The sequence below is a fragment of the Fistularia commersonii genome, chromosome 1, assembly GCF_037954325.1.
Source record: "Fistularia commersonii isolate RoL2024-O1a breed Wild chromosome 1, RoL_Fcom_v1.0, whole genome shotgun sequence".
NCBI classification, from domain to species: domain Eukaryota; kingdom Metazoa; phylum Chordata; class Actinopteri; order Syngnathiformes; family Fistulariidae; genus Fistularia; species Fistularia commersonii.
The window spans coordinates 15,775,627-15,794,472 of record NC_141284.1 but is presented as its reverse complement, the minus strand read 5'-3'; the positions used below and the strand labels follow the sequence as shown (position 1 = coordinate 15,794,472).

General features: G+C 42.6%; 1 protein-coding gene and 1 long non-coding RNA gene across 2 annotated transcripts; both read right to left on the bottom strand.

The window, feature by feature from the left end:
- Positions 1–922: 922 nt before the first annotated feature.
- On the bottom strand, positions 923–17,103 carry coch (coagulation factor C homolog, cochlin (Limulus polyphemus)). Its single transcript, XM_086151078.1, has 15 exons — positions 16,948–17,103; positions 15,944–15,972; positions 15,751–15,795; positions 14,135–14,291; positions 12,345–12,478; positions 11,841–11,912; positions 11,643–11,699; positions 11,044–11,191; positions 10,733–10,836; positions 10,296–10,522; positions 9,861–9,975; positions 9,081–9,224; positions 8,837–8,993; positions 5,724–5,818; positions 923–2,590 (listed from the first exon to the last, which is right to left on the bottom strand). Exons 2-15 carry the CDS (start codon positions 15,960–15,962, stop codon positions 2,418–2,420), a joined length of 1,647 nt encoding a protein of 548 aa, XP_086007204.1. The 5' UTR covers positions 15,963–15,972; positions 16,948–17,103; the 3' UTR covers positions 923–2,417.
- LOC147237567 (uncharacterized) lies at positions 15,976–16,908 on the bottom strand. The gene is made up of 3 exons (XR_015106518.1): positions 16,798–16,908; positions 16,355–16,384; positions 15,976–16,015 (listed from the first exon to the last, which is right to left on the bottom strand). It is a non-coding gene; the product is annotated as an uncharacterized LOC147237567 (long non-coding RNA).
- Positions 17,104–18,846: the final 1,743 nt, after the last annotated feature.

Below are 18,846 nucleotides of genomic sequence, written 5' to 3'. Positions count from 1 at the left end.
GTTAATACATGTTATACTCCCCTTGCAGGTTTTTTTTTCCTCTAATTTTATCTATTTATTTATTAAATCATTTTCTTTTAATTTCGTTTTTGTCTAAAATTAAACATTTCTCACAAACCTTTAACAATGTTAACCTCTGATTACATACAGAACGCATGTCCTTATGTCCTTTGCTTCCTCATCCACGGTTGTTTCATTGACATTTGATTCTACCTTCCCATGTTTATTTGTACATTTGTCTATTTTTTTACGCTATTTGTGTTCAATAGTAAAAAAAAAAAAAACTCAAAAAAAAAAGAAAACAAAATAAAAAGACCTTTGCAGTTTCTCCTGAGATAGATAGATAGATAGATAGATAGATAGATAGATAGATAGATAGATAGATAGATAGATAGATAGATAGATAGATAGATAGATAGATAGATAGATAGATAGATAGATAGATAGATAGATAGATAGATAGAAAAAACGCATGTGGTCAAACAGGCTGTAAAAAACAACTAACATTTATTGGAAACACCAGAAAAAAACAGGCAATAAATACAGAAAAGGACAGAAAAGCCACTTTATTCCCCCAAATCCCATCAGAGCTCCAGTTTATACAAAAAGGTTTCCATCTATTTCCAACTAGGACGAAATACCGCAAGACTTTTTTACCGCCGATGAGACCGACGTTCCTTCTGACCCGAAATGTCTGAGAACCACACAACGTGAGTTTGAAAGGGATTTGTAACTGGTCATGTTATTCGACTCCAGGTTGTTCTTAGATTTCTCAACTTAATTTCGACAGAAAAAATATGATGAAAATCAAACATCTCTGTAATATCACATTGTTGACTTATTAAAAAATATTTTTCTTTTGATCATTACAATTTTCATCTGATTTCGTTTTTCATGTTCAGGGGATTTTTTTTTTCTTTAATTTTACTTTTAAGGTCTCTTGCCGCTGAAATTATTTATAATTTTTATGTCAAATAATTTAAAAATATATTATCACATCTTATTTATTGTCCAAAATAACCTGAAAGACATGAAGATATATAGTCTAATGTATCTAAAAAGTTTCATGTCATTAGTTACAGGAATTTATTTTAGTGAGAAAACACACAGAAATGAGAAAAAAATGTTTAAAAAAGGTTTATTTTTCAAGTTTGATATCTAAAATTCAGATTTTCTTGAAATTAACTTATTGTTATTAATTTTGATTTTTGAAATAAAAAGCATTTCACTTTACACATTTCTTTCTTTTCTTGAACCAGCTTTGTTCCTTCCTCAGTAAAATCACACTTAATTTCATGCAGGCACCTGAAAAGAGTAACATACAAATAAAAACAGAAATTGACCGTATAAAAGAGAAAAGTCAAGATTGAGAATATTTTGAAAAAAGCACAAATCCAGATCATGTGAAAGCTTTGTGAGAAGACTGATACTGAATTTGCCTTTTTTGTCGTATTTATTTTAAAGTCTTTTTTTACTACCGTTCAAAGTCATTAAAGGTTTGTTGAGTTTCCAATTGGTATATTACATTTTCACTTATTTCAGGTTCAGATTCTGACGTTTCCAGTGACCATCTGGACACCTGGCTTTGAGTTAGCCTGTTAGAATTGCATTTAAATGTTGCACGTGTTACTGTGGCGGACTGTCGTGAGTAGGGACAAGCGCGTGCTCAATCGTTGCTAAACAGAAAACATGTGACCCTGTTTCTGGTGTGTGTGTGTGTGTGTGTGTGAAAGAGAGAGAGCGTGCATGCAAGCGTGTGCGTGTCGCTGGATACATGTGAACACAGATATATACAAAGCGTGTGTGAGGTCGCACCTCATTTTTAGCTGAGACTCATTTAAACCCCTTGAACCCCAAAACACACAAGCTGGTCTGAAGTTTTTCAATCTGATTTAAGCACCGGAAGCTGCAAAAATAAAACCCATACTTGCAAAACAAAATATGAGATGTTTGTCAGCCAAACTAGAGATACCATCAAAATGTCCCTCTTTTAAAAATACCAAGAAAATAAAAACTTTGCCAAAAATAGGAGGTCAAAATAGCAAAAAATGGATTGTAATTTCCTGCATATTTTAAGGCCCTCTAATCCCACTCCACCTCGCCACCCCCCTTGCGAAAATTCTGAAAAGACCTGTTTGAACATCAGCGATTAGGAAAGACCAGATCCTGTGTTTGGAAAAAATCAAAAACACTTGCTGACAATCTTGAACGCTTCACTTGCAATTTCAGAGACAGAAGGACACAGATCTAAAGTTAAAGCCATGATTTCAGAGGAAACTAGCGAGTCGGGAAAAAGTGCGCGTTGGAAACACATACGACGTCTCAGGGTTCAGAAGGTAAAAGGTGATGTGTCAGAGAACACTTCCGGTTAGCTCCATCTGTGTTTGCTTCGACCGGCCGCGGGGCCGCGTGCGCCCTCAGTTGTTCTCGGTGTAGTCTCGGCAAATCCCGCGGACCAGAGGGACGATGAACTCGGAAAGACCGCTGAACTCTCGCGTGAAGAAGGTGTGACTTTCCTTGGGCTCTGACGACATGGATTTCAGTTCGTCCTGTGGCGCCCAGGCCACGCCCACTGAGTAGATGATGATATCTGGCGGTTGATGGAGAAGGATAAGGGAGGGGTTAGATGGTGACATCGCACCTGCTACTGCTGAAACATTTTCTTTGCATAATTACTGTTCCTCTGAACAGATAAAGACCAACCTTACAAGATGTAAAACCTTCCTGACCTTACCTAAAGAAGCTCCAGCACCCCCAAAAAACAATACGCCTGATGGAAACTCAAGAAACCAATACTTTGCAGATCTCTAATGCCACAGTCCTGGCTTCCATCAACTTCTCTGGAATGTGACCAGGAACTTCCAAGCAGAATTAAAACAAAACACATTAACCATAACCAATGACACCAACGTTGTAGAATTCAACTTGGCTGAATTCCTGAATTTACACAGACTGGGCCCAATTGCTACTAACTGCCCTCGACAGATCCTTATACCTTCCACAGGAATCATTTACAGGGATAAACTCCGGAGAAGAACCAAACACCAGCCCTTCTGCAGTGGCCTCAACGTCCGATTTTGCCGAAGAGTTCAGCAAAAGAGATGGAAAGGCAAGGTGAGCGGTCTGGCCATAAGCAGGACAGGTGAGGAAACAAGGTCCAGACAGTGTTAAAAAGTCACTATTCCCTCATAAAGGGTTAAAGTCACACCATAGCACAGCCGATCCACACAGATTACCCAATTACACAGTGGGGGACAACAAGTATTTGATACACTGCTGATTTTTCAGCTTTACCCACTTACAAAGCATGAAGAGGTCTGTAATTTTTATCAGATAGTCTTCAACTGTGAGTAACGGAATCTAAAACAAACAACTACTCATCCTTCTTCCTCCAAACATGGCGAGAGGCGTTTAGAACAAAAAGCTCTATTTTTGTCTCATCAGATCGCATGACCTTCTTCCATTCCTCCTCTGGATAATCCAGATGGTCATTGGCAAACTTCAAATGGACCCGAACACGTGCTAGCTTGAGCTGGGGGACCTTGTGTGCGCTGCAGCATTTTAATCCATGATGGCGTAGTGTGTTACAAATTGTTTTCTTTAAGACAGCTCTCCTGTGGTCCAGCCGTAGTTCTGGGCTGATCCCTCATCTTCCTCATAATCATTGATGCCCAGCCAGGTGAGATCTTGCGTGGAGCCCCAGACTGAGGGAGATTGGCCGTCATCTTGAACTACTTCCATTTTCTAATAATCGTGCCAACAGTTGTTGCCTTCTCACCAAGCTGCTTGCCTATTGTCCTGTAGCCCATCCCAGCCTTGTGCAGGTCTACAATTTTATCCCTGATGTCCTTACACAGAGGTTAGAGTTTGTTTGATTGCGTGTGTGGACAGGTGTCTTTTATACAGGTAAGGAGTTAAAACTAGTGCAGTTAATTCAGGTAATGAGTGGAGAAGAGGAGGGCTTCTTAAAGAAGAACTAATAGGTCTGTGAGAGCTGCAGTTCTTACTGTTTGGTAGGTGATCAAATACTTGTGTAAATGAATTATTTAAAAATCATACAATGTGATTTTTCGGATTTTTGTTTTAGATTCTGTCACACAGTTCAAGAGTACCTATGATAAGAATTTCCAAGTAGGAAAAGCTGAAAGATCAGCAGTGTATCAAATACTTGTTCTCCCCAATGTACATATGCAGGGTTTTGGTACCACATCCTTTAATTTGATGAATAACCTGTGAGAAGCCCACTGGTTGATCCTTATCATATAGTATTGACAATTTGAAATTAATTTTGGTTCACATGTCTACGATTGCATCAGAGAACAATTAGCACATCTGAAACTATCAGACTCAACTGAAATTAACAGAATAGGCAGGAATTTTAACCTGGCTCAAGATGGAAGCTGTGATAAACATCCCTCAAAATATCTCTGAAGTCCCCCTATTACAGTATTCAATTACTTCTGCAACAACTGTATCTAGTTTATAGTATCTCATGAATTAGTCCTAATTGTAATCCGAAATTAAGACATAAGTGCTATTTGCTCTCTACATTAATGTGGAAGAATAATGCACTGCACCACAACCAATGTTTTTATTATAAAGACTGGTTTGAGAAAAATATAAGGTGTATAACTAAACTGATGGATGATGATGGTAACATAGATTACAAATAATTCTGCACCAAGCACAGTTTCTACCCTCCCCAATTTGACTCAGGTATGTGATTCACTTCTCAGAGAGTTTGTATTTCTTACTTCAAACACAAGAAAACATCAAGTACGAACGCAGCTTCCCTCACTATCAGTCAAGGGATTTCGGATTAAACCGTTTTTTTTTTTTTTTCATCGGCGATTTATGTTTATTTGTATCTTCTTCTTCTTCTCCTTTCAGCTTTTTCCTTCAGGGATCGCCACAGTAAATCAACCTCCTCCATCTAACCCTATTCTCTGTATCCTCCACTCTCACACCAACTACCTTCATATCCTCTCTCACTACGTCCATAAATCTTCTCTTTGGTCTTCCTCTAGTCCTACAGCCTGGCAGCTCCAATTCCAGTATCCGTCTACCAATATATTTACTACCTCTCTTCTGGACATGACCGCACCATCTCAGTCTGGCTTCTCTGACCTTCTCTCCAAAACATCTAACATGTGCCATTAGACTGAGACTCATTCCTGATCCTATCCATCCTATCCCAGAGAGAACCATGGCATCTTCATCTCTGCGACCTCTAACTCTCCCTCCTGTCTTTTTGTCAATGGAACTGTTTCTCGACCATACAGCATCGCTGGTCTCACCACTGTCTTTTACACCTTTCCTTTCATTCTGGCTGATAGTCTTCTATCATCTCGTAACCCTGACACCTTTCTCCACCCATCCTAACCTGGTTGAACCCGTCTCTTCACGTCTCCGTTGCTCTGTATTGTTGGCCCCAAGTACCTAAAATCTTCCAACTTCTTGATCTCCACTCCCTGTAGCCTCACCGTTCCACCCGCGTTCTCTTATTCACACACATACACTCTGTCTTGCTGCGACTAACTTTCTTTCCTCTCCTTTCCAGAGCATACCTCCACCTCTCTAGATTTTCCTCAACCTGTTCTCTGCTCTCACTACAGATCACAATGTCATTTGCAACCGTCATGGTCCATGGAGATTCATGTCTATTATGTTTATTTGTATCTAAGCTGCCAAAAATAAAAGCGAAAAAAAAAGGAAGAACTCACCTTTAGAATGAGCATTCAGCGCAGGATGTCTTACATCATCGTAAGACTGGCCATCTGTCACCACAATCAGGAAGTTGCGGCCACGTCCAGCCTGCCTGCATAACAAGAGTCTTCATGGTAAAACTGTGACCGTCATCAGTGACGCCAGTGGGATATCAAAAGGTCCTTGATTACTGCAGAAAGCATCTTGATATGGTTTTATTTCTTTTTGATTTTTCAAGATTCACATTATTTCCTCCTTGTCTACAGTTATTTATTACTGAGCTTGTTGTTGTTTTTACAGAAAATGCATTTTTTTTCTTTCAAAATAACACATTTTGAAAATAGATAGCAACCATAACAATATTGCTAATTCTTAAAGAATCAAATTCTTTCTAAGTAGCAATTATGATGACAATGATAATAGAAAAAAAAAAGGATTATTCATTATTATGGTTGTTTTATGACTTAATATAGATTATTAAATCTTCCTTTTGGCTGGTTTGTATTTAACTTTAGACTTTGAAATAAGAAAAATGTTTTAGTTGAAATCGTAAAGCAATGATTCAGTGACATTTCAAAGAAGAAATAAAGCTTCAGAACTGATGAAGCCTCTCGGATGAGGGTTGAAACGTCTTCAAGTGAAGCAACTGAAGTCCAGTTGCCACAACAAGAAGATTTCAACCAAAATTCACCATGACCTGGATGACTGAGAAGCTCCACTTTCAATCTCTAATCTGTTTTGTGAATTAAAATCCTCCAGATTATCTGTTCTTTTATTTATTTATTAATTAGTAATGTTGAAAATGTTGGTATTGTATTCTTTTTTAAATTGATTTATATTTTAACAATCATAATTCATTTTGTTTGGCTTGGCATTACCTGTCTGAGTGTGTTTGTGTTATTTATCTATGTATTTACACATATTGCAGCCTCAGGGCGGCACTGGCCGGTGTCTCTCCAAGCCAGCCTCGGGGAGGCATGGGCCAGTGTCTCCCTGAGCCGGTCCCAAGCCCGGTTAAATGCAGAGGGTTGCGTCAACGTACAACTTTTGCAAAAAACAAACATGCCAATCAACAATAATAACGAGATCATACCGGATCGGTCAAGGCCCGGGCTAACAACGACCGCCATTGGTACCGATGACCTACAGGGAACCAATGGAAACTGGGCTATTGTAGGCCAAAGAAGGAGAGGAGGAAGGCATGTTCGGAAGCAGAGAGAGAAGAGGAAAGGCAAGAGCCTGGGACTGAGAGTAGGGACTTTGAATATTGGGACTATGACAGGAAAAGGTAGAGAGTTGGTTGATATGATCCAGAGAAGGAAGGTGGATATACTGTGTGTCCAGGAGACCAAGTGGAAAGGTAGTAAGGCTAGAAGCTTAGGAGCAGGCTTTAAGTTGTATTATCATGGTACTGACAAGAAGAGGACTTGAGTAGGAGTTATCTTGGAGGAGTTTGTTAGGAATGTTCTGGAGGTGAAAAGAATGTCAGATAGTCTTATGAGTCTGAAACTGGAAATTGAAGCTGTGATGCTCAATGTTGTTAGTGGCTATGCCCTGCAGGTGGGATGTGAGTTTGAGGAGAATGAGAAGTTCTGGAATGAGTTGGATGAAGTGATGCAGAATATCCCCAGAAATGAGAGAGTAGTAATTGGCGCAGACTTCAATGGACATGTTGGTGAGGCAATAGAGGGGATGAAGAAGTGATGGGCAGATATGGTTAACAGGATAGGAACGCAGAGGGACAGATGGTGGTAGATTTTGTAAAAAGGATGGAAATGGCTGTAGTGAATACCTTTTTCCAGAAAAAACAGGAACAAAGGGTAACTTATAAGAGCGGAGGTAGACTACATCTGGCATAGACAAGGTAACCTGAAAGAGATCAGTGACTGCAAAGTAGTTGTAGGTGAGAGTGTAGCCAGACAGCATAGGATGGTGGTTTGTAGGATGACTCTGGTGACAAGGAAGATCAAGAGGACAAAGGCAGAGCAGAGGACAAAGTGGTGGAAGCTGAAAAGGGAGGAGTGTAGCATGGTTTTAGGGGAGGAGTTGAGAAAGGGTCTGGGTGGTCAGGGAGAGCTTCCAGATGATTGTACTACCACAGCTAATGTTATCATGTAGACAGGTAGGAGAGTACTTGGTATGTCATCTGGAAGGAAAGTAGATAAGGAAACCTGGTGGTGGAATGAGGAAGTGAAGGAGTATATACAGAGGAAGTGGGCAGCAAAGAAGAAATGGGATACTGAGATACTAGTCGCAGGAAGACAGAATATGTGTGTGTGAATGAGAGGAACTCGGGTGGAACAGTGAGGCTACAGGGAGTGGAGATCAAGAAGTTGGAGGATTTCTAGCACTTAGGGTCAACAGTCCAGAGCAACGGTGTGTCTGGAAAAGAGGAGAAGAGACGGGTTAAAGCAGGTTGGAATGGTTGGAGAAAAGTGTCAGGGTTACTGAACGATAGAAGACTATCAGCCAGAATGAAAGAAAAGGTGTGCAAGACAGTGGTGAGACCAGCGATGCCGTATGGCCTAGAAACAGATCCAATGACAAAAAGACAGGAGACAGAGATGAAGATGTTGAGGTTCTATTTGGGAGTGACCAGGATGGATAGGATCAGGAATGAGTCTATCAGAGGAACAGCACATGTTAGATGTTTTGGAGAGAAGGTCAGAAAAGCCAGACTGAGACTATTCAGTCATGTACAGAGGAGGGATAGTGAATATATTGGTAGACGGATGCTGGAATTGGAGCTGCCAGGCAGGAGGTCTCAAGGAAGACCAAAGAGAAGATTTATGGACGTAGTGAGAGAGGATATGAAGGTAGTTTGTGTGGGAGAGGAGGATACAGAGAATAGGGTTAGATGGAGAAAGTTGACTCGCTGTGGTGATCCCTGAAAGGAAAAGCCGAAAGGAGAAGAAGAAGATTTATCCATACTATTCTTCAGAGGAAATTTGACTTGATTCACAAGGAACAAGATTCCCAGAGAACGTCTGGTAGGTGAGAGAACGTCTCCATGATTAAGTGATCATCTCTGGTAAGAGAAGTGATTCTCATCCTTGTGGTTTAACCTCAATTGAATGTTTATCCGGAACCTTCTAAGGAGGACTGGACCAGTGAGGCGAGGCCATGGTACCTGAAAAGGTTCTGGGTGGTGTAGGTGATGGCACCACCTGTGGCTGTCCCTCCACTCATGTAAGGGATTCTCCTCAAGGCGTTGATGACAGTGTCCTTGTTGTTGTAGTCGGACAAACCAAACTCCAGACGCTGGTCGTAGGTGAACTGGACTGCACCTGCAGCACAAGCACACACACGGCAACTAGTCAGGGTGCCAATTAACCAATCAATCAATCAATTAATCAATCAATTGTGTAGCTAACCAATACGAGCGCCCACGTCTGAGATGTCAAATTTGCTGGCAATTCCCGCCAGGAAGTCCAGGACCAGTCGGAAGTTTCCCTCGCCGACGCTGGATGAGCCGTCAATCAGGAAGCCAATGTTGACCGAGTTGTAGCAAGTTCTACCTTTGAGATACACACACACACATACACACATACAAATTGTCAGCTTCCCTTCCCTTGGGGTCAGGAGTCCCTCAAGGTTCACAACCAGGGCCGTTTTAATTGCTCTGTTGTTTCTGAAACAAGGAGAGGTCATCTTTTGGGCCATCTGACTATTTGTTTGACAGCCGGTCAGCAGTAAGACCCCCGACCCGAGTCTCTGCCCTCCTCCTGCTCAACAACAAGTGTTTTTACCTGGATGACCTGATGAGGTCACTGCTCTGCCATAAACTGGTGTTTTCATTGGTCAGTTTGGAATTTCAATTAATATCTCAGGGTGAAAATGAACCCTATAACTTTGTGCTTTTGATTGAGAACATCCAGGGTGAATGATAGTTTCTCATTAAGTGATGAACCACGCATCATTTTGTTCAAAGCGCTCTGTTATTCTTGGATAAGTCTGTAGTTTTCTGTCATTTTTTTTTTTAATTTGATTTTTTATCATTTTCATGATTTTCCTAACTGTTTGATAGGATAGAACAGATAGGACTGCATCACTGATGTGTCCCATACCTGGAAAAATCAAAGATTGTGCGTGCGCGCATGTGTGTGTGTGTGTGTGTGTGTGTGTGTGTGTGTGTGTGCGTGTGTGTGTCTCACTGCATAGCAGGCCGTCCAGGGAGCAGAGCCTCTGGCTAAGGGGCTTGACGTGTTTTGTTGTGCTAAACCAGCTGGGAATCATGTAGGAAAAGAAACCGTTGTCTTTACAAACCGCCTGCAGGGGGAGAGACCAAGTCATAACTACAAAATATACAATACACATACTACAATACTACATACAACATAAAATACAAACAAATACAAACTTTCAATATTAGTTTAAAGAAAATGTTAAAAATAAAAAAAGTTAAGTGATATGAAAAAATTACAGGAAAAAAAAAAAATTGAATTATTGCTGACTTAATAACACCAAACTCTGAAAAGTAACCAAATCCAAGTAACTAAATCCATCAAAGTCTGCTTTGAAAAAAATCCCTCTAATCCTTAAATTCTGCACGAGACGCTGTCTCCTGATGAAGAGACACGGGAGTGCACCTTCTTTACGAAATCCTTGTCAGGCACCATGACGAGCTCCTCAGGTGCCGGCTTGGCCACTGACACCACAAAAACATTGACGCCGGCCTCCCGTGCCATCATGGCTGAGCGCTCCAAGTCATCGGACGGCCAGCCGTCAATCAACACCACCATGACGCGGGGGTGTCCCCGCCTCCCGCCGCTTTCCGAGGAGAACATGGTGTTGGCTGTGTGCTGGATGGCTTTACCTGTGGAAAGGCTATATTGAATCGTCATGACAACTCAGCTCATTTCTTGCCAGCTTTGCAGCAGCTCTTGGAGTTTTACATTATCAGTAAAAAATGATTAAATGGTCTTCAAACACAGATGAAAACTTACTGTCTCCAAAGCCAAGATTGACACGTGTGTGTGTGTGTGTGTGTGTGTGTGTGTGTGTGTGTGATTAGCACATGTGTAACCTGTGTTTGTGTTTCCTCCCAGGTGTACCAGCTCCTTCATGGCAAAGAGCAACTCCTTTGGCTGTGTGTAGTTGGTCAGTAAGAACTCGGTCTTGGGAGAATCACTGCGCGCGCACACACACACACACACACACACACACACACACACACACACACACACACATACACACACACACACGCAGAGGAAATGAATCAATAACATATTAAAAACATTTAAATGAAGGGCTTCATGAGCTGCTATTACCTCCTGCTCGTTTCACTTTTCAGGAGTGTGTGTATTTGTGTGTGTGTAAGTGTGTGTGTGTGTGTACCTGGCCTGCACCAGACCAACATGAGGTCCCATTGGTCCAACTCTCAATATGGCGGCCAGTTTGGTTACAAAATTCTTCTGCAGGTTGAAGCGACGCTGACCGATGTTGTTGCTGCTGTCCATCACCATGACAATGTCCATCTGACAATCTATACGTACAGCCGTGCGGGTACACACACACACACACACACACACACACACACACACACGTAATATTGTTTTTAAAGTTCTTTGATTTCAGTTATTTTATTTACCCTCACGGTTAACTGACTGAAGACTAAAATTCTCAAAAAATATTTAAGTCATTTTGATTTAACACAATGGACTTGAGTCACTGGTCTAAAAGAAGGGAAATTCATCAGACATCTCTTTTATATTGGCAGGATATTATTTAAAAATTACCAGGATATTGACCAAGGACGAGGTCAAGAAAAACAAAACAAAACAAATAAAAATGACAGAGAATCCCCTAAACTCAGACACATATAAAAAGTTTTTAAACAGCTATTTGAAGAATTTTTCCCTCCAAGAAATAAAATCCCTGACCTCAGATTGAACATTGAAAAATGAATCTCTTAGTGCTGTTCCAGCATGAAGTACCTTTATTTCCTCCTTGTAGAGCCTTTTTAACTGATGGCTTCTTCAGTGGCTTCTTTGCTACAACTCACACACACATACACACACACACACACACACACACACACACACACACACACACACACACACACACACACAACAGGCAGTGAGTGTCTAGGAGCAATGTATGTGTTAAAGTTGCCTGATCAAGTTGAAAGTCACCGGGTTGTGCAGCTGCTGGCAGGGCAGTAGCACTAGTTTCCCCAATCAATTCCAGCGGAGTATTAACTGGCTCTGAAAACACACAAACACACACACACACACACGCGAACACACACTTTGTCATTTAACATCAGGCACCAACTTTCAACTAAAAGCTCATATGAGACATCCCTCAACTAATCAATCACATTCTTTGTTAAAACTGAGGTGACATTCTGCTTATCTTGTTTGTGTGTGCTAGTGCTAGTGTGTGTGTGTGTGTGTGTGTGTGTGTGTGTGTGTGTGTGTGTGCAGCTGCCTGCCATGTCCCAAGTACCTTGTGTTCCTATATTTAACAAAATCTCCTCAAAAAGCTGTTGGAAAAACAAACAAACAAAGCTCCTATACAAATTTAGAGTTATCTGCACGTGAAGTTTATATCTTTAAAAGTAACCAATGCTAATTAACTGACATTGTACTTTTGATTATCAATTGTTTGAGGACATGTTTACTGGCAACGCCTACTGCTGAGGCTGAAGGAGGCAGTCCAGTGGGACAGGGCCTGGGAGTGGACGCCGTTTGCATAGGAGCTCAGGTAGCTTTGTCGTCCCTGTTGCCGCTGGACCCGGACGGCTCCGCCGGACGGACCAACGATGCCCCTGCAGACACACAAGATCGGTTAACGCTCCCTGCAGGTCTGGGACGTTTAGCATTACTTTAGAAAAACAATCCCGTGAGTTTAATCCATCACCGATGGAGAACAAGAATTATCTTTCTGTCACTTCCTATCAAGTTTCATCTCCTCATTCTTACGTGACCATGAATCTCGTTTTAAAATCCAACAGATCGTGTATATTCTTTGTGAGCGACTTCCTGTCCTGCTCCATCTGTTCTGTGCACACTGAGGCCACCTAGTGGAGCAACATCACACTGTTCATTTTTACAGGACATGTTTGCAGTATTTTTCCAACATGTTGTTTATCTTCTAACCCCCGTACTTGTAACCTGCGTTAGTAGTTTGAGAGTGTGTGTTTGTAGGGTGTCTGACAGAGAGCTTGCATTAGTGGGTTAGTTAAACCTACCGACGTAGAAGGCAGGCTGACACCCGCCCGTGTCTGAGAGCCTGCCCGGAAATCAGAAGAGCACTTCCTGTTTTGAAGGAACACACCGTTTCTTTAAACGTGTTTGTTACCATGAAAATTTAATGAAAAATATATGAACTATCTCAACAGTGGTTTACTATGATAGCCGACCTCAGACGGTCAGAGGTCAGAACCGTCTCCTCACAGCAAGGAGGTTCCTGGTTATGTTCCAGCGACGGACCAGGTTCTCCCCTTGTGTTCTCGGCAGATTCTCTGTCCTACTCAGTAGTATGACTGGCAGCTTACACCCCAGCCCCCCCAGAATATGTTCATCTTGGCGACGTCCAATATGAGAACATGAATCACTGGATTTTGAAATCGGTTCCATAGCGCTCGCCATCCGCCACCCCCCACCGGGACCAGAGGGCTCAGCCCGCTCCTCCCCCCTTCTCCGAGGCCGTTGGAGCCGTGCTGTTTTTCCTCTCGGGGCCCCGGACATCCTTGGCGGAGGAACAGGAGGTCACCTGGGGTTAATCCTCGGCCCGTTCGCATTCCTGGGTGCGGAGGGGGGGGGGGGTTCTGCTGAGGTCTATTGGGCGGCAGGACCAAATATTAAGTCACACAGAACAGAAGCTATGGGAATGGGAAAACAAACTTGGAATCGCTCCTGTAGGCTGGAGAGCTTGAAGCTCCAAAGCCCTCCAGGGCTTCACAGGGGAAGTGAGCGCTTTCTTTTAGGACACATTTAACCAATGAAATCCCTTGGTGTCATGTCTCCGGTTCGTGTTTGGGTCTGTTCAGACGCCTGACAATTGGGTTCGGGGTGACGGTTTCAGGAGGCTAAAGTAGCGCTAACACTTGTCAGGCTAGCTGCTGGCATTAGTATCAAGGTTGCTGTGACCCTGGAATTGTATTTCACCTTAGCCTGGCTGACATTCTCAAACTACAGCACAAACATAACTATGCTAAATGTTCAGAAATATAATGTTCTTCACATCAAAACAAAAAAAATACTGTCAAAAACTTACAACATTTTCCTCAATACCTGAATGTAATTTGCGTTTGTATTTGAAAATATTAAGCCTCGGACATCTTGGTGGAACACATCAGCAGATCAAGACTCCTGATTATACAACTATCAGAGTGCTGCAAGCTTTGTTCACAAATTTAACCAAAAATAGAGGAACGCAAACGCACAGGTAGAATAAAAGTGGCAGAACCCATGAAGGCTACCTGTGCAGGGCAGCTCCACAGATGGAGGAGATGGAGGCATAGATTCCTGTCCCGAACACTGACAACCTCCAGCGGCCACATTCGGGCGGACAAAGGACGAAGTTAGGGTCTCCGGTCAGGTCGGCTCCTCGGGTCATGCACGTCACCGGGACTGGAACTGAAGAACAACATCAGACATTCTCGTCTGTGGAGGTCCTGGGTTATTCCAGATCATGGTAAATTCTTGTCAAAATGTTTTTGAGCTTGATTTTCTATTCTACTTATTTTTGTTCTCTTTGTTCTCACTTGTTTATGTCTGTTTTTTCACTTCTTAAACTCTGCTAAAAGCAGAGTCTCTGAGTCTTGGTGTCCTTCAGGGCTCTGAACTTGAGCCCCTGCTTTTTTTTTCAGTGACCCTCCAGCAGTCTTTTTTTTTTTTAAACTGAAATTGAACCTTAAACCTTAAATATCCAAATTTATGAAATCATTCTACTTTTTTACTTTGGAATAGAAGCTAGTTGTACTGTCCATAAGCATTACTAACTCCCAGATAAATTGTAACATAATAATTATAATGAATGATAATTATCTCACACGAGAAAACATTTCCAATCTGTGAAAATCATCAAATTGAAGCTTGAAATTCTAAGACTTTACTGTAAAATGATGAGGTTAACCAGAAGAAAAAAAAGGATGAAAACCATTCCTTTTGTGTGTTTTCATCTCTCCTGTTTTTTTGTCATTCAGCCACAGCAGGGTTTCTATGACGACACTGTCAGTAAACATGATTTTGAGCCTGGATGTTTGTTTTTTTTCTCGCTGAAGCTAACATGCAACGAAGCTAACAGGCTATCAACAATGGATTGGGATTTTACATCATTATTTTAAAGATCTGATTCAATAAAATAGGCCTTTGACCTCCAAAAATAGGTAAATAAAAGGACTCTGTCCTATGATCCGCCAGATCAAATGATCCTTTCATCTGTTTCATCTATTAAAGAGTTTAAGATTTCAGATGTTTTTTCTTTTTTTTTTTTTTTTTTTTATGATTCAGGCTGAATATAAAGGGGGTCAACAGACAGAAAAGAGACAAAGAGCTCCTGTCTGCCGAGGAGTCATCAAAGGGCCGAGAGATTTGGACTAGCCCCCACCTCCGCTGCCTCCCCTGAACCCCGCCGCCACCTCCCCCGATTCCCCCAACTACCCCCTGCCCTCGGACCAGGAACATCCTGCTTCTCCATCGCAGTTTACCGACACCTCATCTCTTCACAATGCTATAGTTGTGAAATCAATCTCATCCATCGCTGCGGCGACGGTGAAGACCGGAGATGTTTGTATTGGCAGCGTCTCCTAGGCGGAAGATGGAAAGATTTTGAAAATAAATTTTGAAAAGTGAAGCTGCTGCCCCTGCTTCACCTGCCATCCCTGATTCAGATGTCTCCCCCTGTTTCACCCTGCTTGCCTTGCCATCCCAGCTTTACCCTGCCATCCCTGCTGCCGCGGCTTCACCCTGCTCCCCCTGCCATCCCTGTTGCAAACCCCCCGCCCAACCCTCCGCCCCGGTTTACGGTCTCTGATTATCTGTTCTTTAACTGTCCCGTCCGTCCGTCCCCCCATTGACGACAGGTTATACTGACCACCAGCTTCTGAACCAAAGGTCGAGGATAGGAAGAGGAGGAGTCCTGAGGAAGAAGAGAGCAAACATCTGAAAATTTAAAACATTTCAAAGATAAGAGGTTTAAAACCAAAAAAAAAAAAATATAAGTACTTATAAGGCAAAAGTGAAGGATATGAGAGAACCAGGGAGGAGAACGAAGGAAACGGCCGTACCTGTCGGAAGCAGCAACATGTTCCTGAAGCTGGAACACAGAGAACGTTGTCGTTAATAATAAAAACCAACTTCTGTGGATGAGAAGAAGAAGCAGCTTTAATGAAGGGTCTGTGTTTTTATTGAGTTTTAATGAATGAAAACAAACAGTCGGAAGCTGAAAGTAATAAGATTGTTAAGTAACTACCACCCCCCCCACCCCACCCCCCACCCCTAAACCCCCAGATCCCGGTGGCGGCGGCGAGGATCAGCTGACCCACAGTTCCGCCCCCCGTCTGCTGTCAGATCTGCAGTTCCCAAGAAAGTAAACGCAACATTGGGGGACAGGGGGGACGGGGGGGGGGGGGGGGGGGGGGGGGCTGTTGTAACAAAAAAAAAAAAAAAAAAAAAAACATCGATCAACAATTACTGACCTTAATCCACTGTAAGATTGAAAATGTGATCTGAAATAATGAAATGAAGTGTTGTGATTGGAATCCATCTTCATCCATTAAACTCCTTTGACTTTTATCGATCAGCAGGTTAATTAGCAGCGGTGAAACTAATCAATTTCCACAAACTGGATGAACCACCGCAATGAACAAGTAAAGGGACCGTAGACCAGTTAACCAGCCAACAAATCACCCAGGTAACAACTCAACTCATCAACTAGTAAACAACTACTTCACAAGTGTTTGACCCGTAAATTTTAACCACTCTACCAGTTGATAAGTAATCTGATCCCGTCAGTTAACTAATCACCAAACTGACCCACCACAAAACAAATCAGCCAGTCAGGTGGCTCAGTAACAAGTTTGAAATCAGTTGATAAACAGAGTTGGAAAAAAAGGGCTGAACGGCAAGTAACCAGACTTACCAGTAAACCAGTCACGAACCAGACAGCAACTTTAAACTGGGAAACAGTCGGCCAATCAGTCAACGAATCGGCGAAACAAATGGAGGGGGGAGCACAGAAACAGTCGACGGGTTCTAACCAGCCGTTAATCCCGCCATTCAGCTTACTTACCTGGTAAAGCAGTCAGTAAATCGGCCAGCAGGGGGCGCAGCTCCTCGCACAGTCAGACAGGAAGGAAAACAGACTGACTGTTTCTGCAGCAGCTTCACTTTGGACGCATCTATTCCCTGGAAGCAGCAGGATGCTGCCGAGCAAGAGCGCCAGCTCTTTAAATAAGCTCTCTCACACACACACACACACACACACACACACACACACAAACAGATGAACACACATGCTCACACGCAGTCACCCACACACACACCTTGCAGTAGGCAGTGGGAGGGGCCTCGTTGGAAGAAAGAAAAACCTCCCTTCACAGATTTATACTTCATCAAAGTTCATGGAGGAAAGCGTATCTTCCACTTTATTAACATATTATAAACAACGTATTTAGAACAAATGATGGACGGAGAATGTTAAAAGTTAAATTGACTGATCTGACCAGAGAGACTCCAGCATTCAGATGTCTGTCTGGGTGTTTCATACCTGGAGTGGTAGAATCACCCGCTGAGATAGTTGTGCTTCACGTATGAAGTAAACGTGATGACATCTGTGGATCTGAAGGTCAAACAGGGACGAATCGGGGCGAAGTGAAGAAACGACACACTCTTGTGTGGAATACCCCTGTTTTATTTTTTGGTATTTCCCTTGATTTCCTATCGATTTAGATGTAAATCTAATATTCATAGACTGGTGCTAATGGCTAGCGTCTAGAAATTTCAGAGGTCATTTCCTGGCACCAGGACGTCCGCAGGTGAGGTCAACAGACCTTTTCATCTATCTGACAGAAGTTCTTCATCACTTTCATCGCTTTCAGGTTCTCTGAAATTACTGTCCTTCTGGTCCTCCACTCCAGTGTCAGGAGAACCAACCATCTCCTTCATTCTCCAGGATTCTCTTGCAGCTGCTGCAACAAACTAAAAATGATATATTTGGGTTAAGTCCATGGATTCCGCATCTCCGACCGACAGAGTCCAAAGTTCTCATGCAACCTGGACCACTTTGGTCCGCTGATCCGTCTCAAGCCTCGGTTCTTACACAGAGGGTTCCACTGTCTACTACTGATCTTTGACCTCAAGGTTCTCTGGGATCTGTAAAAGTTTGTATATATTGTAGATGTTGGGTTCAGAGATCGAACGGCCTGATGAATCATAACGGGGCGGGGTTTCATCCGAGGGTCGACAGTTAAAACCGAGTAGTAAGAAAATTCCCCTGGAAACACCTGATGTTCCGTCTGGAACGTTTCAGAAGTAATGACGCAAGAATGGTTTCCCAGGAACAAACAGACCTGTCCGATGGACCTCGGGGAAACTTTGCGACAACTGATTGATCGTCATCAGCCTTCTCCTTTGCTCTGATTGACTGCAGGCAGTGCTTTGTCCGCCTGTCACTAGAGTCCAATTCCAACCCCGCTGTAGAACTGCGGGGTGGCTGAGGTTGGGCAAGAGGGTGAAAGCAATGGTTCTGCCAACCTAGACCTGGTGGAGATCCAATGGTGAGTCCGGTTCCACGCGCATCACATGGAACCCGGCTTCTCCCCCGGTTCTAGCTGACGTCTCCCCCTCCTGCCGGCGTTCCCGCCGAGACGGTTCTAACGTTCCTCGAAGCTTTAAATCAGGCATCGCAATAATGGATCCATCAGATTTTTTACTTGGAAACATAAACCATATGTGAAATGTAGGATTTCATGGAAAAGATTATTCTGAAAAGAAAATATTTGGACCAAGAAGAAGTAATAGTGGAGGAAGATGAAGATGAAGATGACGCAGTGGGTGGCAAAGATTCGTTCCTCAACCCCTGCATGAGGCGCATTGCCATGGAAACTTAAAGCAGAAACATCTGCATTTACAGAGGTTTTAAACAACAGCTCATTTTGGGAGCAAAATGAAAAAAAAAAAAAAAGAATCA